The sequence below is a fragment of the Hippocampus bargibanti genome, linkage group LG19, assembly GCF_051943395.1.
Source record: "Hippocampus bargibanti isolate YZ-2025 linkage group LG19, ASM5194339v1, whole genome shotgun sequence".
NCBI lineage: Eukaryota > Metazoa > Chordata > Actinopteri > Syngnathiformes > Syngnathidae > Hippocampus > Hippocampus bargibanti.
The window spans coordinates 179,943-201,174 of NC_142752.1; the positions used below are offsets into that span (position 1 = coordinate 179,943).

General features: G+C 63.6%; 4 protein-coding genes across 13 annotated transcripts; 1 reads left to right on the forward strand and 3 right to left on the reverse strand.

Moving 5' to 3' along the window:
• The first annotated feature begins 38 nt into the window (after positions 1-38).
• Positions 39-2,113, forward strand: l3hypdh (trans-L-3-hydroxyproline dehydratase). The gene is made up of 6 exons (XM_089021844.1): positions 39-73; positions 557-1,036; positions 1,105-1,274; positions 1,436-1,558; positions 1,621-1,758; positions 1,829-2,113. Exons 2-6 carry the CDS (start codon positions 559-561, stop codon positions 1,952-1,954), a joined length of 1,035 nt encoding a protein of 344 aa, XP_088877970.1. The 5' UTR covers positions 39-73; positions 557-558; the 3' UTR covers positions 1,955-2,113.
• daam1b (dishevelled associated activator of morphogenesis 1b) lies at positions 98-11,102 on the reverse strand. Of its 3 annotated transcripts, XM_089021821.1 has the most exons (26): positions 10,949-11,102; positions 7,993-8,243; positions 7,815-7,904; positions 7,546-7,617; positions 7,370-7,464; positions 6,965-7,298; positions 6,777-6,887; positions 6,609-6,712; positions 6,460-6,526; positions 6,267-6,384; positions 6,048-6,186; positions 5,913-5,971; positions 5,627-5,820; positions 5,309-5,551; positions 5,111-5,218; positions 4,907-4,936; positions 4,527-4,624; positions 4,371-4,455; positions 4,202-4,308; positions 4,035-4,123; positions 3,791-3,959; positions 3,622-3,729; positions 3,488-3,548; positions 3,270-3,401; positions 2,976-3,146; positions 2,111-2,879 (listed from the first exon to the last, which is right to left on the reverse strand). In XM_089021821.1, exons 2-26 carry the CDS (start codon positions 8,173-8,175, stop codon positions 2,667-2,669), a joined length of 3,180 nt encoding a protein of 1,059 aa, XP_088877947.1. In that variant the 5' UTR covers positions 8,176-8,243; positions 10,949-11,102; the 3' UTR covers positions 2,111-2,666. The 3 variants fall into 3 exon arrangements, with proteins under 3 accessions (XP_088877946.1, XP_088877947.1, XP_088877945.1); XM_089021820.1 differs by lacking the exon at positions 2,111-2,879 and adding an exon at positions 98-459 and having other exon boundaries at positions 4,527-4,690; positions 5,309-5,820; XM_089021819.1 differs by having other exon boundaries at positions 4,527-4,690; positions 5,309-5,820.
• Positions 11,103-11,801: 699 nt separating this feature from the next.
• Positions 11,802-18,812, reverse strand: ppp1r13bb (protein phosphatase 1, regulatory subunit 13Bb). 8 transcript variants are annotated; one of them, XM_089021817.1, is made up of 18 exons: positions 17,916-18,812; positions 17,679-17,749; positions 17,323-17,473; positions 16,861-16,980; positions 16,700-16,770; positions 16,509-16,610; positions 16,277-16,436; positions 16,020-16,195; positions 15,780-15,944; positions 15,514-15,706; positions 15,301-15,380; positions 14,882-15,230; positions 14,101-14,801; positions 13,841-13,972; positions 13,628-13,761; positions 13,374-13,540; positions 13,090-13,289; positions 11,802-13,020 (listed from the first exon to the last, which is right to left on the reverse strand). In XM_089021817.1, exons 2-18 carry the CDS (start codon positions 17,685-17,687, stop codon positions 12,979-12,981), a joined length of 2,952 nt encoding a protein of 983 aa, XP_088877943.1. In that variant the 5' UTR covers positions 17,688-17,749; positions 17,916-18,812; the 3' UTR covers positions 11,802-12,978. The 8 variants fall into 8 exon arrangements, with proteins under 8 accessions (XP_088877943.1, XP_088877942.1, XP_088877939.1 ...); XM_089021816.1 differs by having other exon boundaries at positions 16,277-16,610; XM_089021813.1 differs by having other exon boundaries at positions 16,277-16,430; positions 16,861-17,473.
• A 139-nt stretch (positions 18,813-18,951) lies between these two features.
• eif2b2 (eukaryotic translation initiation factor 2B subunit beta) lies at positions 18,952-21,166 on the reverse strand. The gene is made up of 8 exons (XM_089021843.1): positions 20,933-21,166; positions 20,375-20,495; positions 20,127-20,278; positions 19,763-19,926; positions 19,584-19,679; positions 19,367-19,504; positions 19,221-19,287; positions 18,952-19,140 (listed from the first exon to the last, which is right to left on the reverse strand). Exons 1-8 carry the CDS (start codon positions 21,102-21,104, stop codon positions 18,983-18,985), a joined length of 1,068 nt encoding a protein of 355 aa, XP_088877969.1. The 5' UTR covers positions 21,105-21,166; the 3' UTR covers positions 18,952-18,982.
• Between the last annotated feature and the right edge of the window lie 66 nt (positions 21,167-21,232).

Sequence of the window (21,232 nt, forward strand, 5' to 3'; positions counted from 1 at the left end):
GCGCTCGCGAATGAACTTGCGGAAACCGACGAAGAAGAAAAGTGCCACTCAGGACCCAGTCGAAGAGGCGAACGTAAGTATTTGACGCTATTCTTCTATTGTCGCGCAAAACGCGAAGGGATTGCGGGTCGGGTCATCGAACGGCTCACTCGGATGTGAAAGAACCCAAGAAACGAGCAAAACCTCATGGCCGAAACGACCCCATTTGGCGAATCGGAGGGGGGGGGGGGTAAACTGGCTTAGTTAGTTGGGCATCCGATCGATCTCATAAAATCGGAGGGACGCTTGGGCCAAATTAAACCGGCCGAGCTCAAGAGATGTTGTCGAATTGCCCTCCAGCAAAGAATATCGATATCTTTGATGGGTAACGGTGCTTTAACGGAGGAAAAGATGGTGCGCGTGCAACGGTACCTTGATTGACGAGCGTCCTCCCTCGCTCGAGTCGCTTGGCGTCCCCAGCTAAAAAACAGATCGATAGAAGCGGGGTTAGAATTCGGGAGCGGTCAAACGGCTCCAGAAACGATCGCCGCCTTTGCGCTTTTGCTCCCCGTCGCAGCGATGGACGCGCGGCTGCCGCCGCACGAGGGCGCCGAGCTGTCGGTGGTGGACATGCACGCGGGCGGCGAGCCTCTGCGCGTCGTGGTCGGCGGCTACCCGCGGGTGGAAGGCCCCACCCTGCTGTCCAAGCGGCGCTACGCCCGCCGGCACCTGGACCACCTGCGGCGGGCGCTGATGCTGGAGCCGCGGGGCCACCGCGACATGTACGGCGCCGTGCCGGTGGCCAGCGAGCTGCCCGACGCCCACTTTGGCGTCCTGTTCCTGCACAACCAGGGCTACAGCACCATGTGCGGGCACGCCGTGGTGGCCTTGGGACGCTTCGCCGTCGACTACGGGCTGGTGAAGGAGCCGCGCTCGCCCGAGACGCCCGTCAACATCCACTGCCCGTGCGGCCTGGTCAGGGCCTTTGTGGAGTACGCCGAGGGCAAGACGGGGGCGGTCAGGTTCCTCAGCGTGCCGGCCTTTGTCTTTGCCGCCGGTGCGTCGCCTCGCTTCGTCCTTCGGGGGAGGGAAGCGAGCTGACGGCTCTCCCCGCGCCGCCGGCAGATGTGACGGTGGCGGTGGAAGGCTTCGGCGACGTGACGGTGGACATCAGCTACGGGGGAGCGTTTTACGCCATCGTGGACGCGCGCCGCTTCGGTCTGGACGTGAGCGAGTCCCGGACCAGAGATCTGGTGGACGCCGCCACGGCCGTCACCAAAGCCGTCAAATTGCAGGTAGGGGGGGGGGGGGGGGGGGGGGGATTGGACGGTGGCCGTGCCAACCGTCCTGGATCGCGCTTGTGCAATTCGGAAGTTGCATCATGAAACATTGCGATTGAGCCAGCGTGAACAGAAACCTGTCCGTCGCCGTCCGTCCGTCCGTCTCTCCATCCCAGGTGAAGCTGAGCCACCCGCTGAGCGCCGATCTGGCCTTCCTGTACGGCACCATCCTCACCGACGGCAAAGACGACTTCTCCTCGGAGGCCACCGCCAACATCTGCGTCTTCGCAGAAGCGCAGGTGAGGCGCTGGCGCGGGGGCGCCGAGGGGGGTTCAGGCGCGCTCACTTTGCCCGCTCGAAGGTGGACCGCAGCCCGACGGGATCCGGCGTGACGGCGCGGGTGGCCCTCCAGTACCGCAGGGGCCAGATGGGCCTGAAGCAGACCAGGACCTTCCGCAGCGGGGCCACCGGATCGCGGTTCACCGGCCAGGCCGTCGAGGTGGCCCGAGCGTCCGTCCGCTCCGAAAAGGCGTCCAAAATGGCTTCTTCCCTTTTTTTGACCCCCGCAGGAGACCACGTGCGGCGACTTCGAGGCGGTGGTGGTCCAAGTGGCCGGCAGGGCCTTCTACACCGGAGCCTCTCGTTTGGTGCAGGAGACGGAGGACCAGCTGAAGGACGGCTTTGTCCTCAAGTGAGCCTCTCGCCCGCCAGCCGCAAGACTTCCATTGGACAAGTTGCCGCGCTTGACCTTGGCGTTGACCTCACAGTTCGGCGTTCCGAACAAGAGCGAAAAAGGGCAACAATGTGAAACGCTTGCCGCCGCAGACTTTGAGGAAATAAAAAGGCAAAGATGACCTCGCTCGGCCCTGTTTTTAATGGCGTTTTAGCACGACGACAGCAGCTTCGGAGGTGGCTCGGCCATTTTCGCTCCCGGCCTACAAAAGTAGCCACTTGACGACGACAATTAAGGCCAGATTTGAACAAACGTGCCGTGTTTTCCAGCATTCCGAAAAAAGCGCGTTACGGAGGTCAACCAAACAATCCGTCCCAAGTGTCGGGAGGAGCTTTTCCAGTGTGTGAAGTTGGCATTGACCCGCGCTAAAAGGAGCTAGCGCGTTTGTGCCTTCTGTTGCCCTTTGGCCGTCGCATTCGTATCCGAGTCTCGACGACGCCCGACCCTGAGAAACTATTTGAAAACAAGAAAGGGGGCGAGAGGGAATGGCTTCTTTTTAGCTTGAGGACAAAGCTCTGACGGGGGAGGGGAAGGAAAGTCCAACTGGAGGCTGCGCCCATCCGGCATTTTCAGGGCGTTCGGCCCGCTTGTAGGCAGACAACAACAAAACTCGCGTCTTGCGTTGGTCGGGAAGTTCAAGTTCAAGTGAGGGAATGTGGCTTCACGGCCGCACGCTACAAGTTGAGCTTGGCGACGGGGCGCTCGCGAGCGCCCTCCGACTTGCGGCTGTTGATGCGCTTGCGGTTGCGCTTCATCTTGGACAGGTCCTTGTCAAAGACCTCGCCCGAGCGCAGCGCCGACACCAGGTCGTCAAACTCGCCGCCGTCGTCCTCGCCGCCGCCTACGGCCTGGCGCGCCTCGCGCTCCCTTTCTCGCTGCTCTTTGAGCTGCGCCGCGGTCCCACCAAAGGCAAAATCAAACAAAAACAGCCGTTTGCACTTACTTGGCGAGCCCAAACAAAGATGGCGGCCCCCGGCAGTTACCCGAGCTTCCATTTTGGCTCTGCGCTCGTCTTCCTCTTTGCGCCGCCGCACGTTGTCGTTCTCCCGCTGCGCCTCGCCGAAGGACTGCGAGAACCGGTCGAAGATGCCGAAGAACTCGTCGGGCTGCATCTTGCCGGCGTCCTCGCCAAAGTGCTTCGCCGCCTTGGCGAACTGCGGACGGAGGGCGGGCAACTACTTTTTGCATCGGAGGCGCTTTGATTTTTGCCAAATGCCGAAGGCCGGTCGGGCACGGCCGGGAAAATAAAAAGGCCCCTTGAGAGCGGGCGGTCTCACCAGGTCTTTGGCCTCCGTCAGCGAGTCGTCCACTTCGGAGAAGCCGAAGCCGGCCACGGTGACAAACTGGCTCATCGCCGGCACAAACTTGTCGCCCGCCTCCTGCGCTCGCTCCTTCTGGTAGCTCAGCTCCTGGGGAACCGAGCCGCAAGAAGTTAGAGCGCCCCGTGAGCCGCCCGGGACGGGGGAGGGGCGGCAAACTCGCTACGGCGACGTACGCTCTCCACGCTTTTCAAGCCGGCGCGCAAGTTGCCGACGTCTTTCTCCAGCTCCGTCACGCTGCGGGCGAGGATGTCAAAGGCGTCGAGGGGCGACCGCGGCGCCAAAAAGCCGTCGGCGAGGCTCCACCTACTTGACTTTGGCCGCCTCGGGCACGCTGGCCAAGTCGCGCTGGAAGCTCAGCACTTGGGGGTACTTCTTCTCCAGGATGGTGATCAGGTAGTGCAGGAGGTGGACGTTCCTGGCCAGGCAAAGGCGAGTCGCTCGCTTGCGAACCGGCGACGGCGGCGGCGGCCACTCACTTGTCCACGCTGGACTTGGTGTCGGCGATCTTGTTGAGCGACGACACCTTGAAGCCAAAGGCGTTGCCGCGCTGGCCCTTGTTCATGTAGTTGCCGAAGGCCAGCACCACCTCCAGGAGCTGCCTCAGGTTCCGGCTGCGCAAGACCTCTTTGGAGGCCTCGGCCAGAGCTGCGGGCGCCCGGGGGACAGCGCGTTGGCTTTTGGACGCCGGGCGGCGCCGGGCGGTGCCGGGCGGCAGCTCACCTGCCACTTTGGGCTTGATCTCGGCGATCCGCTCGGCAAACTTCTTCTTGAAGTACAAAGACTGCAGCCTCTGCTGGTAGTGGTTTATTCTGGCGGGGGGTGACACAAGGTGACTCCAAACACCCCCCCCCCGCCCGATTTCGCACAAAAGCGGGCGAGCTTGCTACCTGCTCATCTCGTAGAGGAAGCGGTCGGCTTTGGCCATGCGCTCCAGCTCGTGCCGGTGCTCCTCCAGGAGGTCCACGTCGCTCTTCTCGGGCACAAATTTCAGCAACTGCAAAGCCGGAAAAGGAGTTGGCCCCCGGCCGGCCGACCCGTCGGGGGCCGCCGCCGCACCTGCTCCAGCATGTCTTTGGGAAGGTCCTCCTGCTGGTCCATGCCGAGGACGGCCTTCTTCATCTCCTCGTTGGACAGCTTCAGCCTGCGGGACCGCACGGGTGCCAAATCAAGACGAGGCCCGTCCGCAAGAAACGGCGCCCGTCGAGGCGCTACCTGGAGAGGAGGATGTTGCAGTTCTGCGCCCGCCGGCCGTCGATCACCGACAGCTCCTTCGCCTTTTTGCAGCCCGGCGCCTCGTCCTCGCCGTCTTTCTGCAAGACACACGGGCAAACGTGGCGGCGGGCGAATCCGCGCCGAGCCCAAACGTCCCGGACGAGCCGGCCGGAAAGAGGAAAGGCCAAGTCACGATAGCGGCGGCGGGGGGCGCTCCGGGACGGCAGAAAGGGAAGGTCCCCCGGCCCCGACCTCAAGGATGCCTCGCCAAGCTCTCAACGGGTTGATGGGAGGCTCGCTCCTCTCGGGTCCCCCGAAGGAAGCGGCGGCGGCGGCGGCCAAAGCGGCAGGCGAGAGCGACGGCTGGGCAGAGCACTCACCTGTTTGCCGCCAGCCGGGGGAAACGAGTCCTAAAGAGCAGCCGGGAAGCGGCAAGCGACACGAGGAAGCCTTCGTTAGAGTCAGACGGGAAACTCGGCCCGCGCCCGCCGAGCGCAAAGACAAAAGCCGATGGACATCTTGGACGGCGAGTGACAAAAGCTTGATGGACGCGAGGCTTCGACGGGACCGGCCGGAACCGGTACCTGCTGTCTCTGGTAGGCGGAAAAGGTCTTTTCAATGTCCTGCAGGTCCAGAATTTGGAACACCCTGCCGTCGTCCACCTCCGTCCAAACGGTGCCCTCCAGTTTATTCTAAGGGCGGGAGGGGGAGGGGGAGGGGCAACCAAAGCCGTTGGCCGTTTGTCGCCGCCGCGCCCGAAATGACGGCGAGGCCTCGCTCACCTCGGCCAGCTTGGCCCAGTTGAACGACTTGAGCGGGTTGCGCGGCTGCGGGATGTTCTTCTTCCGCGCCGGAGGAGGCCCGAGCGGGGCGCCGGGCGGCGGAGGAGGAGGAGGCCCGCCCGGCGGCGGCAGAGCCGGCGCGCCACCCGGGGGCGGTCCGAAAGAGGACGGCGCGGGCGCAGGAGGCGGCGCGGGGCCGCCGGGGGCGGAGGCGGGACCTCCGACAACTACGCCGGCTTGACTCTGCAAGGAAGAGAGGACGGGGGGAGTGCGCGGCGGCGGCGGCACGGCAATGGCGGCGCGCCGGCAGCGACGTACGTTCCCGCCGCCGAGCTGGCGCAGGCGCGCGGCGAGCTGCTCCGCTTGCTGCTTGGCCTTCTTGTGCTCGGCGCTCTCCTTCTCCAGCTTGTCTTTCATCTTGTTGAGCGTCTGCATCACGTCCTCCTTTTCCTGCGTCTTGGCGTCGCACTCGCGCTCCTTCTTCTCCAATTTCTGCTGCAAGTCGTGTCGCTCTGGATGGCAAAGGCGGCGGTTGGCGGCGGCGGTTGACGGCGGCGGTTGACGGCGGCGGTTGGCACGGTCGTCGGCGGCGGCGGGCGCTGACCTTTCCGCATCTTTTCCGCCTGCTCCTTCCACTGCTTGACTTCGTTCTCGTTGACCAACCTGGACGAGAGCGTGGCATCGTCGTCCTTCGGCGACTTCTTTTCCGTTTCGCGCCGCCGTTCGGGGGCTCACTCACATGCGCACCACATTTTTGACGTTGAAATTCTCCAGCGGCGCCACGTCGGGATCTTGGCCCTTGTCGTTCTGCAGCACCATCTGCTGGACGATGCGATCCAGGAGCAGCCAGTACTGGACCGCCTCGCCGCCCCTCTTGTCTGGGCCCGGAGACATTGGTCGGGAGTCGGCGGGGCGACGGACGGACGGACGGACGGACGGACGGACGGGCGAGGCTCACGTGGCATGAGGAGGCAGTGATGGAGGACGGACATCAGGTGCGGGTAGGCGTCGCTGTGGCTCATCTTCTTGCGGATCAGGTCAAAGATCTGCCCGGCACTTTTGGTGTCCACGTGGACCTGCCCGGTCGGCAAAGTCCGGGGTCAGCGCGTCCCGTCCCGAGGCCCGACCGGCACCGCGTGGCGTGGGCTCACCGACTCAAAACGCTTGGCCAGGGCCAGCTCGTCCTCATTGCGCAACATCTCAAAGTAGTCCAAATGCCTGCGAAGGGGGCGGGGCGTCACGGCAGACGGGCGTTTTTGGGCCGGCGCTCTCGAGTCCTCGTCGGCCGACATTTTCTCACCTGTCCAAGGTGGCGTTCTCGTGAGAGCGCAGCTTGTCGACGATTGGCTGGATGCCCAGCATGAGAAACTCGTAGCGCAGGTGGAGGCGGAACTCCAGGCTGGTCTGCTCGGACGAAAGGTCGTGACCCGGGGTCGGCAACGGAAGAGCGCGGCGGCGCCGGCCTTACCTCCCCGGCGCCCTGACTCAGCACGGCGTTGACAAAGGACATGATGGCCGTCTTGAGGTGGACCTCGTCCCGGTAGCGGCCCGTGCCGCGGTCCAGATCGTTGAGGAGCGTCTGCGGGGGGGCGGGCGAGAGGAGGAGGTGGGCGGGGCCGGGCAACGGCGCCCGGCGGCAACGGCGCGACGGGGCACCTGAAAGCGGGTCCTCTCGCAGGCGAAGCGCCGGTAGCGCGTCATGGCCTCCAGGACCTTGCGGTGGCCGCCGGGCACCAGGCAGACGGCGCCCAGGATCTCCAGCGCCGCCACTTTGGCGCGCGCGTCGTCGGCGGCCAGGCTCCGCGCGATGACGTCGATGCCGCGGCCGTGCGCCAGCACGTGGGCGCGGCCCGCCGAGTTGTTCATCAGCGCCTTGACGCAGCCGATCAGCGAGGCGTGCGCCCGCGACTCGCCCGCCTCCCGCTCCAGGCTCTCCAGGAAGTTCAGCAGGCACGTCAGGCCGTCCAGGTCCACGAAGCGCGTCACGAACCTTGGGGAGCGCAGCCCGCCGTGGGTGGGACGGCCCGTCCGCGTTCGCCCCGCCCCAAAGCCCGCGCTCACCTCATGGGCTGAGTCCTGAGGGCCGTCTTCAAGCTCTCCACCGTTTGGTTCCTGTCCTGCTCGTCCTCCGTCTCCAACAGCGCGAGCGTCTTTCGCTGCGCCGCAAGCAAACGCGGGTTAAGGGGGGGCGGGGGGGGGGAGGGGCAAGCACGCAAGCGCGCACGCGGTCGACTTACAGCCGCCATTGAATTGAGCCGGTCGATGTAATACTCGGGCCAGCTGGTGGCGCTCTTGTCGGACTCCTGCTCCTGGAAAGACGCAACGGGGGCGGGATCGAGATTGGACGCAGACGGGAAAAAAAGGACACATCCGAGGGGACGCGGCGCTATTTTGGGCCGGAAGCGGGCCGCGATCTGGGACAAACGCCGCCGCGTCTTGATTCCGTCAGCTGAGCCCGCGGCATTCTAATGAGGCGCGGACCCCCCGGAGAAAGCCCGCGCGTTACCTTCTTTTTGCTGCAGTAGATCTGCCACTTTTTCTCGGCGGGGAGGGCAAACATGGCTTCCCGGTGCTTGTCGCCGAGGTCCAGCTCGTCCTGCGCGTTCACAAAAGCCCAAAATGAGGCCCGAGCGCGGCGACGGGGAGCGAAGGCCGCTCCCCAAAACGGACCTTCGGCTTCTTACCACCAAGTCGGAGAAGATGGCGTCCAGCTCGCCGCAGGCCGGCATGGGGAGGCCGGGCTCCGTGGCCGGGGGGGCAAAGTCCTGGCGCAGCCTGTAGGTGATCTCGGGCTGCTCGCCGCCGTTGAAACAGCACAAGAAGGAGGAGAGGCCGCCGCCCCCGCCGCCGCGCTTCCGGGGAGCCATGGCGCTCCCGGGCGGGCCGGTGGCGGAGGCTCCTTGGCTCGTCACCGTCTCCGCCCCCTCACAGCGCCCTGGAAGACATGGCCGCCGCATCCATTTGCTTGCCGTGACGTGAACGACAAGCCGAGGAAAAGCAGATGTGACGGCGAGACCCCCCCCCCTCCCCCCCAACGCCACAGAGAGTCATGAGGCGGCCCAGGCTGAAAGTTGGACTTTTGTTTCCACAACGGCACCGAGGTCGGCCATTGTGCGCCCGAGCAAAGCTCCTTTGGGGGGGCGGGGGGCAACCAAACAGGGTGCGAATTCTGTGGGGGGGGGGGGTACGTCTTTTTCAGGACAGGAAAAACTTGACCTCCTTCACAGAGCAAGAGAGGGCGTCTGGCATCAGCGGCGGAGAAAGGAAACCTTTTTTTGGGGGGGGGGGGCACCAGCTTGCCCCTGACAAAAGGCCAAAAACCATCTTTTCTCTTTTCCTTTGACACCAAAGTGGGCTCTTCACGGGGAGGGGGGAGGGGGGCAAGCTGGGATGGGGACACCTCCCCCTTTGCTCAAGGTGACTTTCCTTTCCATCCCAAAAGTAGCTCATCTCCTTGGCGCCCTGACATCAATGCCTATCACCCCCCTCCCCCCCGGGTCACCTGACCTTCCCCACGGAGGTTTTCCGCCCCGACTCCGGCTAATTAGGCTGACGCGATACCATCGCCGGCGCCCCTGCCGGCCTGGTCGGGATTTAAGGCGGGGGAGTGATAAAAGCCCCCCACGCGCGCCCCCACCTCGACGGCACGCATTCCAGCCGGCAGATAGCGAGCCGGCGGCGCCGTCGTGGTTTGTTTGGTCTTACCTTCCCCAGAAGTCTCGTCTCCTTTTTCAGGCCGCGAGGCTCACGCGGTTGCGGGCGTCCGCCGACATCCAAAAGCGCATTTCGGGGGACGGCGGCTTTAAGAAAAAGCACGAGAGAAATGCGGGCGCGCCTGCCGTTGACACCTCGCCTCGCTTGCCTCGCTCCTCCGCAGAATGCAGTGAGGGAGGCGTCTGGGTTGAGGGGGGGCTGGCGATGGGTCGGGGGGGGGGGGAGGAGGGACACAGATGTTGCTGGCTCTTGGCTACGCCCCCTTTCAACACTCCCTCACTCTAATAGGACGGCGTCTGGCGGAGGGCGCCGCCCAGCTCGACCTCTAGACAACTTCTTTTGGGTCAAGGTGTGACGTGCGTTGGGGGCGGGGGGGGTCAACGTCCAAATAAACAACAAACAACGAAGGGGGAATGTTCGACGGATGAACAAAAGCTGGGCTGGAGGGGACCTTCCGTCCGTCCTCCGTTGGGAGTCCAGAAAGTGGGCGGCTTTCGGCCTCCGTTTTTCAACCCGTTTTGGCCGAAAGGGCGACGGCGGCCGCCCGCCGCCGATGCGCCTCGTCGCAGATTGACGCGGTTGCCGGATTGAAAGGGCGAGGCTTAACGTCTCGATCCCCGCACATGTAGGCCAAGCGGTGGGACACGCGCCCTTTCACCTTGTTTTGATGCAACAGCCCCGCCGCGGGAGGCAAAATGGCGTCTCCTTCAGAATGGGAAGAAGCCGGCGCTGGGTTCTCAACAACCAATGAGCGAGCGGCTCTCTCCTATTTCGACTTGTCAAACAAAAGTGGGCCGAGAGAGAATTCCGCACTTTGGGGAAAACGTGTCCCAACCTGCCCAAAAGGGGCCAAAAGCGCCACGCTGGCTTTTTTTTTTCTTTTGACCCCAAGACGCCAAGAGTCATCTCGGTCGCTGACTCGCTTTGGGGCCCTCGCCGACGTCCTGCGCCAGGCAAAGGCGGGCGAGGGGAGACAAATGAACGCGGCGACCTTTCGCCAAACTTTCACGGCTGCGTCCTTGGATGAGCCTTCAGATGACAGATGTTGATGCATTTGCAGGGGGGGGGGGCGGGGGGGGTTGTCGTCTCGCCGGCAATGAGGGGATCGGCTGGGGGCGTGGCCAACGACGGGCGCCCAGCTGTTCCAACAACGGGGAAAAGTCCCAAGCCGCAGGGAGGCCGGGTTGGGGGCAGGGTGACAGTTGCTGGGGCATTTGGGGATTGAAGGGGGGGGGGCGCTTGCACCATGGCGACGGACCCCGCTCGGATGGAGCCGCCATGCTAAATGACGCCATTGTTGTCCTACACAAGCGGCGCCCCCATCGGCCGACGAGACGCGACGAGGCGGAAAGGAGCGCCGCCGATGGCCAAGCTAAACCTTTCCCTTTCCCTTTCCCCTTGCCGGGAATTCAAGCCGCCGTCGGGAAAAGTCCACCTCCTTCCCGCCAAGGTGGTCCTCCTTGGCGTCTCAAAAGTAACGGGACGGTCGGTGGAATGGAGGTGAGCGACGTCGCGACTTGGTGGCTGTCCAAATGTGACCCCCCCCCCGAGAACAACAGGTGCGTGGCGTCCCGACGGCACCGAACCCGCCGCACTCGAGGGTTGATCGGCCGGTGGTATCGGTTACGCTTGCCTCCCCCCTTCTTCGGCGATGACGGGGGAGAGAAAGGGCGCACCTGGAAGCCCGCCGCCAGGAAGTAGACGGCGACACTTTGACCTGGAAGCGGCGCTCGCCACATTGAAACAAACATTTGCTCACGCCGCGACTCGTGCGGGCGGGTCACAAACTCGGCGGGCGCCCGGCGCGGCGGCGCGAACCCCGCTCAAGCCGACCCGCAACCCCCCCGAACCCCCGGCGACGGTTTAACCGTCGGGTTAACGCCGGGCGCCGGCTCAGCGAGTGGAAAAAACGCCGACTGGTCTCACCTCGTTCGGTTGAACATTGTCGCCCGCGAGCTCAAGTATGGCGGGCCGAAGAGGTGACCGGTCCGTCTGCTGGCTCGCTCGCTCAGGTCCGGTCCGGTCCGGTCCGTCGAGCAACCGGGCGGCTGGCTGGTCGGCTAGTAGGCTGGCTGCTCGCTCGGAATCGCGTGATGTCATCGATGTGGGCCGATCGTCGCTGCGCATGCGCCGACCTGGGTCACAAGTCAAGCGGAACGGAAACGCTTGATTCAACAACAAAGAGTCTTCGTTTAACCCCCCCCCTCTCTTTTAATGGCATCGTTCATACCTCAAACTACTTTAGAATCTTCAGTCTTTTTAAAATTTGGGTTGCAACTACATTTTAAACCGCATCCAAGGAGTGCGGCTATTTCAGGCCGACACCAAATATCAAATAGACTAATAAACGTCGTCTTTTCCAGTGATGCAAGAACTCTCACACATAAACTGACCTATCATTGTTTTTTTCTTTCACACCAAAATACGAGATTTGAAATACATTGAAAATGGCAGTCAAAAGTGAAAAGGATCATTTCATGTTTTGTCGCGCAGCGATTATTATTATTATTTTTTTTATTGACAAAACTTTAGCTACATGAATGTTTCCTTGTGACTTTTAGGAGTGTATTTGTTGAGAAAACTCGAAAACACTGAATAGGGGCTCGTCACGACGCAAAGAAACTTCCAAAGAAAAGTCAAGGCACTTTTGAACGAACGCCATCTTGTATTTTTGACGGCAAGTCGACCGATTGGTCGCCCTTCTTCAAATGTACAGCTGTGCCCCCTGGCGGCACGCGCGTCAACTGCGTTTGTTGAGAATCCACATTAGAGTCATTCGTGCCAGAGCGTCACTTTTATTGTTCACATTGACAGATTTTGTATTGACGTCAAAGAGAAAGCGCCCCTCGTCCGTACAGCAAAGCCGCAATCGTAGGACACGCCTCCTCGCATTTTAGGTTCGGTTGAGCATTTTGAGACGAAGCCGCGCGCTCGCTCGCTCGCTCAAATCACAGCCACCAAGAGCAAGCAAGAGCGGAGACTCAAAGGCCGGCGGGTGAGCCTCGCGTAAAATGGCCTTGGAGCGGCCATGTTTGATCGATGAGGCGAGCAGAAGAAGATCAGGAAGACCAGAGCGGCGGCGGCGGCGGCGGCGTGTCGCTCCTGAGATGGAAAGGCTTGGCACGAGCGCTCCGAGAACGTGAGCGACGGCTGAAGGGCCTGAAAAGCCTCGGCATTCAACGCGCGAGCCCCTCGCCTCCCCTCTGGAGATGGCGTCCGCCCCCCGGCGCAACGGAGGAACTCAAGTGTCCTCTTTTGACTCTCGGCGGGCGCGGCCTCCTCACGTTGCCTCAACATGGACACAACGAGCCCAACCGGTTCTGTTCGGATGAAAAGAAACGGCGCTCGTGCTTGGCAAGTCAATGGCGCGCCGCTTTGTTTCCGCCCGCCAAACGGCGACGTGGCTCCACTTGGGGACGATGACGCAAGCCAAAGGTCATTTGCAAGTTGATCCCTTGGTGACTTTGTGCAAGTCGGCCTGGCCTCGCCTCACCTCGCCTTTGTCTTTGTCGTGACAGATTCGCCGTGTTTTTTCTTTGACAGGACAGCCAACAAAACCTTTTGCACATCGAAACGAGCAATTTCCACAATCATTTGGGTGGGTGGAATTCTTTTCAAAATGGCGTCAGAGTGCGCGCACACACACACACGCGCACACGCACACACACACACACGCACATGCAGTCCAATGTCACATTGTGACGGTGGACTCATACCTAAGAAGACGCCACGGGAAAAGGGCGGCCGGAGAGAAGAAAAAAGGACCGCGGCCACAAACGTTACCTTGGAGAAGGGGGGCAAGGGGGAGGGCAGGCGGGGGGGCATTTTTCACTCCGCGGAGTGCTTGACCGTTACAGGGCGTGCGTGTAAATGAACAGCAAGTGGTCCAGGGAAGAAAATGGCCAGCGGGAGAAGCCGGTCGGATGAGCCTCCGCCGCGTTTCGAGGAGGGCGGCGCTACGCCAAAGTGCGCTGGCGAGGCTTGATCCGAGGGTACAGCTGCAAACGCAGAAAAAGATGTCGGCGGGCGCGGGCGGGAAGTCGGGGCGAGGCGCGACGGGGCCTCACCCCCAGCAGGTTGCGCGGCACGTAGCCCTCGGCGTCCTCCAGCCGCGCCCACCACCAGCCCGTCTCGCCGTCGTCCTGCCGCCGCAGGACGGTGACGGCGTCCCCCTCGCCGAAGGACAGCTCGTCCCGGTTCTGGGCCTCGTAGGCCCACAGGGCGTACGCCGCGCCCTTGTTCATCACGCCCATCTTTTCCTGAACGCCTACGCCGCCCGCCCGGCCGGAAAAGGAAAAGGTTTTTCACAGCCGGCCGCGGCCTCGCCCGGCCGGACGCCGGCGTTTGTTACCGTAGAGGAACTGGGAGCACTGGACGTAGCCCTCCTCCATCTCCTCGCACTTGTCCGCCGCCGTCTCCACGTCGCTGACGGTGCTGGCGAAGATGGCCGCCCCCGACTCCACCAACAGCTTGCACAGGTGCACGCTGTTGCACGAGGCGGCGCAGTGGAGCGGAGTCCTGCTCGCCAAAAACAAACCAAAAAAAAAAGGGACGTCAGGGCATTTTCAGGAGCCGGGCGAGCGGGCGAGCGGGCGAGCGGCCGACCATCCGTCGCTGTCGGCCGCGTTGACGTTGACGCCGAAATCCAGCAGGAATTTGACGATGTGGTGGTGTCCGGCGCACACGGCGTTGTGCAGGGGCGTGATCCCCTCGTCGTTGGGCGTGCTGGGATTCTCCACCTGCGACAGAGGAGGCACGCCGCCCGCTTCAATGGAAGCCCCCCGCCGGCGTCGCCCGCTCCCCCACGCCCCAAGGCACCTCGTAGATGATCCTCTGGACCAGGTCAAATTCTCCCTCCAAGGAGGCGTCCAGCAGGAGAGCCAGCGGGTTGAACTTGACCCGGAAGCCGTGGCCGGTGCGCTCCGAGCGCGGCTTCTTCAGGTTTGTGCGCTTGGGGGGCCAAAGCGGTTCCGTCCGTTTGGCGGGAAGAGAAAGGAGCAAAAACCATTTGAAAGAGGGACCGTCCGCATTTGAGCGACCGACGGGACCGACGGGACCGACGGGACGGCGCGACTCACCGACGGTCGGGCGAGCGGCGCGCCGCCGTCCTCCTCGGGAGACGTGACCTCCGGCACGGGGCCGGGCAGCGGAGCCTCGCCGCTTTCCTCGCCGTCGGAGGCCGGTACTTGCTCGTCGGGAGGGCCCAAAAGTGCCCCGGCGGGTCGGCTGTCGTTGGGGTCAACGGACGAGGCCTCCGAGGCCCTTTCCGCCGATCGGGGCGGCGGCGGCGCGTCCGAGGCCAGGTCGCCGCCGTCGGCGGGCGGGCCCGTTGCCGGTTGATAAAAGGGCGTCCCGCCGCCACCGCCGGCGCCGTCACCGCCGCCTCCCTCCATGCCCCCGGCCAGAGTGTTGAAGCGCTGGTAGAGAAGTTTCTGGATGTTGGGTCCGCCGGGCCCCTCGGGCTCCGTGATGGAGCTGCGCTTCTTGAGGGGCCGCGGGGCGTTGGCCAGCTTTTTGCGCACGACCTCCAGGTCGGCGTCGCTCTGGTAGCGCATGGGCGAGTGGACCATGGGCGTCAGCTTGCTGGGGCTGAGCGGTCGCGGGATGTTCTCCACGCCGGGGGGGGCGGCCGACGCCTCCGACGGGCCCTCCCGATCTTCCGCCTCGCCGTCCGGCGCATCCTGGCCGCCGCCGGGCGACGGGAAGGCCCCCCCCGCCGGGACAAAGGGCAGGGGGGACGGGGGGGTGGAGTTGGGAGGGAGGACGGGCTTCCCGTACACTACAAAGAGGAAAGCAAACGGGGGGGCGTCGGCATCCGTTTCGGACCGACCTCCGGCGCCGTCTCTCTTCCTCACTTACCGGCTTTGAGCGCAGGCTTGGGCGGTTGGCTCTTTGGCGCCGCCCGCTGGAGGTACACGTGATAGATGGAGCTGGAGTTCACGGTGGCCGGGCCCTTGCGGGGCGACTGGGGCCGCGACCCCCTGTCCGGAACGAAGGGCCGCACGGCCGCGGCCGGCGGGCGGTCCGGCCTCTCGCCGGCGGAGGGGAAGAGCGGCCCGCGGGGCTGGAAGGCGGGGCCGGGGGGCACCGAGATGCGCCGCTGGATCTGCCGCGAGGAGGAGCCGCCGGGGGCCGGCGCCCGGGGCTCCGAGGACAGGTGCGAACCGTACGGCGGCGGCGGCTTGCCGGCCGTCTCGGAGTCCGGCGCCTGCGGCGAGACGGTTGCGCGTCATCGCTGGCGCCGCCAAGCCAAGCGAGCCGCCGCAAAGCGCGCTGACCTTTTCGCCGCCGCCGGCGGGGCTCTCGGCGCCCGAGTCTCTTCTCTCCGGAGGTTTCGGGGACGCGTCGCCGTCGGCGGCTGAAGCGCGGGCGGGAGGGAGGCAAGACGTGAGGGACGTGAGGGACGTGAGGAACCTCGCAAACCAAAGCGAAAAGGACGGAAGGAAACGTCGACGCGCCATCTTGGAAGTCGTTGAGAAAAGTGACCCCACCTGCTTTCCCGCGGCCTCGGTTGGCCCGGTTGTCCACGCCCAGCGTTTGCGGCTTGAGGGGTTCGGGCGGCGAGGCCGAGCTCCCGTCCCGTGGGCCGGGCGCCGGCACTCGGACGTAAGGACCCACGGCGGCCACCCGGCCCGGCGCGGCGGCGGCGCCGGCCGGCGAGGGCGGCCCGTCGGCCCGGTCCAGCTGCGGGGGAGGCGGAGGCGGGCCGTCAATCCAAATGGACTTTGGGGCGGCCGCGGCGCCTCGGCGGCCTTACGGGGAGGTTCTCTTTTTGACGCGCCTCAGCTTTTTTCTTGCGGAGGCGCTCCCGCAGCTCGCCGATGCGCTTGTCCATCAGCGTCAGCTCCGCGTTGCGCTTGTCGAGGAGCTCCTTCTGCTGCCGCAGCTTGACGTTCTGCTCCCGGTTCAGTTTGTTGCGGATCTGCCCAGACGGCAGACGCTTTAGGGCGGCGCGTACGGACCCCCCCGACCCCGCTCGCTCGGGCCCGGTACGTACTTGGAGCTCCTGGTAGAGCTTGCGCAGCTCCGGGGCGGCGGCGCCGGTGGCGCCGTTGAGCTCGCCCCGCCGCAGGTCCTCCAGCTGCGCGCCCAGCCGCTCCGCCCGCAGCGCGGCCGCCCGCAGCTCCGCCTGCTTCTCCCGGAACAGGCGGCTCACCTGCTCGATCTCCGTCGCTGGACGGCGAGCCGAAAAAGAGAAATGGGCCCCTTTGAGAAGGGCCCCTTTGGCGGCGCTTGGTTGGCGGCGAGACGCACTCAGGTTGCCGTTGACGACCTTGCCGTAGTCCACCTGGCCCCGCATGGCCCGGATCTTCTTGAGCTTGGCCTCCTGGCCGTCCGCGCGCTCCTTCAGCCGCCGCAGCTTCTCGCTCTCGGTGGCCGTCTGCTGCCGCTTGAGGTAGCGCAGACGCTGCTCCTTCGGCCGGGAGGGCAAAGGCCAAGCGTCATCCGGCCGCGGCCGTCGACTCGACGGGCGCGAGACGCTCACCTTGGCCGCCAGCGCCTGCCGCTGAGCCTCAATCTGCCGCTGCTGCCTGCCGGCCATCTCCTGCAGCTCGGAAAGCGTCGGCTCGGCGCTCCGGTCGCCCGCCTGCAGGCGGAAGGAAGGATTCTCCCAACGGCAAACGAGCGGCAACGTGCGGTGGCGGGGGGGGGGCTTCTCGACCGTCGGAATCTCACCCCGTTCTCGTCGGGCTTCTCTCCGGCGTCGCCGCTCCGCCGGGCGGCTTCTTCCGGGGACGGGCGACTCCCTGCGCGGGCGCCGTCAATCGCAAACAACAACAACAAAAAAGGGCGACGCGCGCATCCGAAGCGGGGGAGGGGCCGGCCCATCGGCTTACCCCGATCGCTGCTCTCGGTGGGAGAATCTTGGTGGCGCAGGAAGAACTTGACCTCCTGCTCGCGGGGCCCCCATTTCTGCAGGTGTTCGTACATCATGTGCTCAAAGGGGACGGCTCGCTCTGCGGACGCAGCCAAGGCGTCGGGGAAGGTCAACCGCCAATCCGACGCAGGCGTTCCCCGCGCCGCCGGCCCGAGCGGCCCCTCGGTGGTCGGGAGCAGAGACGAAACGCTGACGTGTCCGGCCGGGCGGATCGTTAGCGAGGAATGCGTCGCGACGGCCGGGCGCGTCATCCCTTTCGGATGCGGAGGGGGATGGGCCCCGCTCGCCTCTTTGACTGCCGCTTGATTTTTCAAATGAGCGAGCCCAAAAAGCTGAAGGCGGGCCGCGAGTCGGGCACGGGCGCCCGCTCGCCCGCGTCTCAGCTTTTGCGGCGCAAAGCAAAAGGGGCGGGCGCTCTTACCGTTGCCTCTCCAGACCTCGGCCAGGTGGCAGCCGCCTTCGCCGGGCTCCTTGCAGAACTCCACCACGTCGCGGCACGTGGTCTCGGGAGTGACGGGCACCTCCGCCGCCGCCGCCTGCTCCCCGTCGCTGAGGTACACCGTCAAGATCATCTGGGGGGGGGGGACGAGCGGGTGAGGTCCACCCCACGTTTGGGGGCGCACTGCGGGCGCGGCGAGATGGCGGCTCCCGTATTTTCTTTTTCTACTTCTTTCTTTCCTTTCATAACTTTGCTGCTGTCAAATGTCAATTTCCCCAATACGCCCAAACCTCCGTCCTTGTGGCGAAAAGCGTCGGGAGCAATCGGGTCGCGCTTACCGGCATCATGCTGGCGGGTCCGGATCGGGATGGGCCAAAGTGACAAGGAAAACGGAACCGAGCGGCCCTCTCTGAAACGCAACGGGCACAAATCGAACGTGACGGCGGCGATGTCGACAAACGGCTCCCGATGGCCCCGGGCGAGGCTCCCGTCGTCGAGCTCGGCCGTGAAACGCCCCCACGGGCGCGACCGTGGCGTGACGGGGGGGCATTCAAAGGCGCCCGGAATTCACTCACCGCTCTTCAGCGTCGTAGGCCAATCGTGGCCGGCGCGGTCGATGTTCAGGCGAGCCGACTGTCATCCGTTCGCCTGGCCGAGATGCTAACCGCTAGCTAGCTAGCTAGCTGCCTCCGGCTGCGGTGGGATGTAGCCGCCCTCGCCGTCGACGGAGAGGCAAAACCCAGCGAAAAGCTGACGGCGGCGAAACGGCTCGAGCGAATCGTTTTTTCGTGGCCAATCCAATTTAGCTGCCGCTCGCTTTAGTCGCTTAGCCGACGGGGGAGAAAACCACTGCGGCGTCGTCGATTGCGGCCGGGCGGTGCTTACGCGGTGGGAGAGGCGAGGGGGCGGTGCTTAGCCCAAACGAGAAGATGGAGCGTCCACACGACGTCCAAAGAGGACGACGTCCTCGACCTCCTCGACGTCCTCGAGTTCAGGCATCGGGCGAGTGACAAGAAAAGTAGTGACCGTGACAGGCGGAAGCGACGTCGCGAAAATCAATTGACTGGGCCGCGTTGGAGTCAGGAGAGAGCGAAAAGAGGCGGCTAAACTTGTCAAGGGCCAAAGGCGAGCGCCGTTCGGGGACACCGAGAGGCGTCGGCCACCTCCACCTCACATTCCACACGGTTCCACACGGTTCCACACAGTCGGGCAGACCCGGGAACTCGCAGACGTCCCCGAACGCAGACTCGCCGCGACAATGACACCGTCGAGTTGTTCTTTCGAGTGTCACGTGCCGTGGAAGCAAATATTTCTCGTTCTTTTTTGCACAGCCACAGCTTAGCCTGACTTTTTTTTCCGCCTGAGCAGCTATTAGCCGTACTCCAGAAGAAGAATGAAATGAAAGCCCCATCGCCGCCACATCAAGCACCCGCTCCAATCGGACGTGATTATTTCGATGAATCTGCTTCAAGCGAGGCCTTCGTTGGGCGTGTGTGTCTGCTAACGCGATTTTTTGGGGTGACGACATCAATCACTTTTCAACCGTATCCCGTGGAAGCGTTTGTTTTTTGATCCGCCGGCGACATTGAAACAAGACAAAGACGGCGCTCATTCGTTTGAGGTCGTGTTTCCCGCTCGCCGGTTACAATTCGTGATCCTCGGGGTGGTAGAGCTCGCTCATCAGGCGGTAGATGTAGGAGGGGGCGTGGCCCCCAAAGTTGGAGATGAAGAGCGTGATGAGCTCCGGCGGGACGTAGTCGAAAACGGGACAGTGCACGTTGACCTTGGACAGGATCTCGCCTGAGGCGCAAAACGCCGGCCGTCAACGTCGCCGGAGCGCCGCGGCGGGCGTCGTTTTCCGCGCCGGGCCGTTTATTTACCTTCGGTGAAGGGAAGCACTTGGTGGGGCGCCACGAACTTGTGGAAGGTGTTCTCCTCATTGGGGAACTGCAAGAAGCGCGGCGGGGCGGTCAGCGTGGTTTCAGGAGCTCAACGGCGTCGCCCGCCCGCTCGCTCGCTCGCTCACCTGCGGCGAGAGCTTGAACATGGGCGTGCAGACGATGAGCGGCGTGGAGTGGTGCTTGGCGGCCAGGGCCAGCGTGTGCGTCCCGTTGACGGCCCGCAGGCCTCCGTTGGCGAGGACCGTCTGCGTCCCCACGATCACCTGTCGGGCGCAAAGCAACGTCCCCCCGCCGCACGAGTCTCAAAAGGGGTCGCCCGCCCGGGCGTCCTCTCCGGCTTACCTTATTGACGCGGGAGATGACGGCGAATATGGCGGCGTCCGCGATCACCGTGGTTTCGATCCCGGCTTCCGACAGACCGGTGGCCATTTTGTGTCCCTGACGGAAAGGCGCGGCGCGGCGCGGCGGATGGAGCAAAGCGTGGAAATGGATTTCCGGACGGCCTCGTCGTCGTCACTGACCTGGCAGAAGGGCGCGCACTCGGCGACGATGACGTGGAACTTGCGTTTGCGAGCGGCGTCCTTGAGGAAGGCCTCCACCGTGCGAGAGCGGCCGATGGTCATGATCACCTCGTTGGAGTGGATGTGCTCCAGCGCCTGCATGGAGATGTTGTCCGTCGTCCCGTCTGGAAGGAGCCAGTTTGCAATTTGGGGTCTTTCGCCCATCGTCGGCCCGAAGCGAAAAGCGACTTTGACGGGGAATTTGGGGAATTTTGGGAAAACCTTTCAAAAGCACATCAAACTGTACGAGGTCCTTTTTCTTCAAATGAGCACGGCCCACTTTGCGACAAGAAGGTGCGGCGGCGAGAGCCCGAAAGCGACTGACCCAGCTCCGTCATCAGCTCGTTGATGGCCTCAATGACGTTGGCTTTGAGGGGAGCAAAATGCAGGCGGAAGTTCTCCTCGCTGAGCGCTCCGGTTGTCAGCAGCTTGTGCAGAGATTCCTGCTGGTCCAGCTCCTCGCTGCTCCCCCGGGACCTGATCGATCGATAGGAGATTATTGAACGAGTCTGGTGATTCTCATGTTGCCAAAAGGGAGCCACTCGGCAAGCTAAGCCAAAATCAAGTGGACACCTGGCATACTCCTCTCTGATGATCTTGAGCACGCGTCGGATGATATTCCCAACTGTGGTCTCTGACGGTTGGGCCGCCGCCATCCGTCTGCCCTCCTTCCGGATGATTTCCATCAGGTCGCCTGATGCGTTCAAAATGCAATCGACGGCAATTTATGACGGCGCAAGGTCGACCAATCGGCCGTCGGTTCATACGGACGATGGCAACAACGATTCAGAGAGGCGTTTGTCCGACAAATGTGCACCGAAATACCCCACTTGCGGGAGAAATTATCCAGCTTCACTTTGGATTGGATGCGCCTCGATTCGTCTCGCAGCGGAGAAATTGACATTTCGCAGCAGCAAAGTGAGGAAAGAAAGAAGGAGAAAAACAAAACACGACACGACACGACACGACACGAGCCGCTGCGACTGTGCCTTGTCATTTTTACACCCGTATTTGTTTTTCGACTTCCTCACTCGGCTCCTGTGAAATGTCAATGTATCCAGTGGCGGACCAATAAAGGTTCATTCAATCCAAATCAAGCGGAGTCGGCGTCTTTCACGTCTTCCCGCATACCCGCGCTGCTCCAGCGAGCCTGCGACGCGATCCTTCGAAGCAAGGAGGTGGTTTCTCGGGCCGTCTCCGCCGAGGCTCGCAGAGGTCCGCTGCCGCCGCCGCCTCGCTTCAAGTCGGACAAAAAGGCTTCCAGTCGCTCGTTCAGCTCCGATTCTTTATCGGCGCCCGGCATCTTAGCGAGTAGGCTATCCGGTCAGACCGCCGTGACAAAGCAGGAAGCGTTACCGAGATGACATCCGGGTCGCGGTGACGACGACGCTCCCCGATTGGCTGCGATCCGGCGGTCGCCTTGCATCCAAT

Bases quoted from the DNA above. Each gene is read 5' to 3' on its own strand.
- l3hypdh (XM_089021844.1), top strand. From the start codon at position 559: ATGGACGCGCGGCTGCCGCCGCACGAGGGCGCCGAGCTGTCGGTGGTG. The intron at 1,559-1,620 runs GTGAGGCGCTGG...GCCCGCTCGAAG, and splicing joins GCGTCTTCGCAGAAGCGCAG to GTGGACCGCAGCCCGACGGG. The intron at 1,759-1,828 runs GTGGCCCGAGCG...TGACCCCCGCAG, and splicing joins TCACCGGCCAGGCCGTCGAG to GAGACCACGTGCGGCGACTT.
- daam1b (XM_089021819.1), bottom strand. From the start codon at position 8,175: ATGGCTCCCCGGAAGCGCGGCGGCGGGGGCGGCGGCCTCTCCTCCTTC. The intron at 7,299-7,369 runs GTGAGCGCGGGC...GCGCTCCCCAAG, and splicing joins CTCAGGACTCAGCCCATGAG to GTTCGTGACGCGCTTCGTGG. The intron at 5,972-6,047 runs GTGAGTGAGCCC...GCTCTCGTCCAG, and splicing joins GTCAAAAATGTGGTGCGCAT to GTTGGTCAACGAGAACGAAG.
- ppp1r13bb (XM_089021810.1), bottom strand. The intron at 16,611-16,699 runs GTGAGATTCCGA...TTCCGCCTGCAG, and splicing joins AGAAGCCCGACGAGAACGGG to GCGGGCGACCGGAGCGCCGA. The intron at 16,196-16,276 runs GTGCGTCTCGCC...CTCGCCGTCCAG, and splicing joins GGTCGTCAACGGCAACCTGA to CGACGGAGATCGAGCAGGTG.
- eif2b2 (XM_089021843.1), bottom strand. From the start codon at position 21,104: ATGCCGGGCGCCGATAAAGAATCGGAGCTGAACGAGCGACTGGAAGCC. The intron at 20,496-20,932 runs GTATGCGGGAAG...TGAACGCATCAG, and splicing joins GGCTCGCTGGAGCAGCGCGG to GCGACCTGATGGAAATCATC. The intron at 20,279-20,374 runs GTGTCCACTTGA...TCGATCGATCAG, and splicing joins ATCAGAGAGGAGTATGCCAG to GTCCCGGGGGAGCAGCGAGG.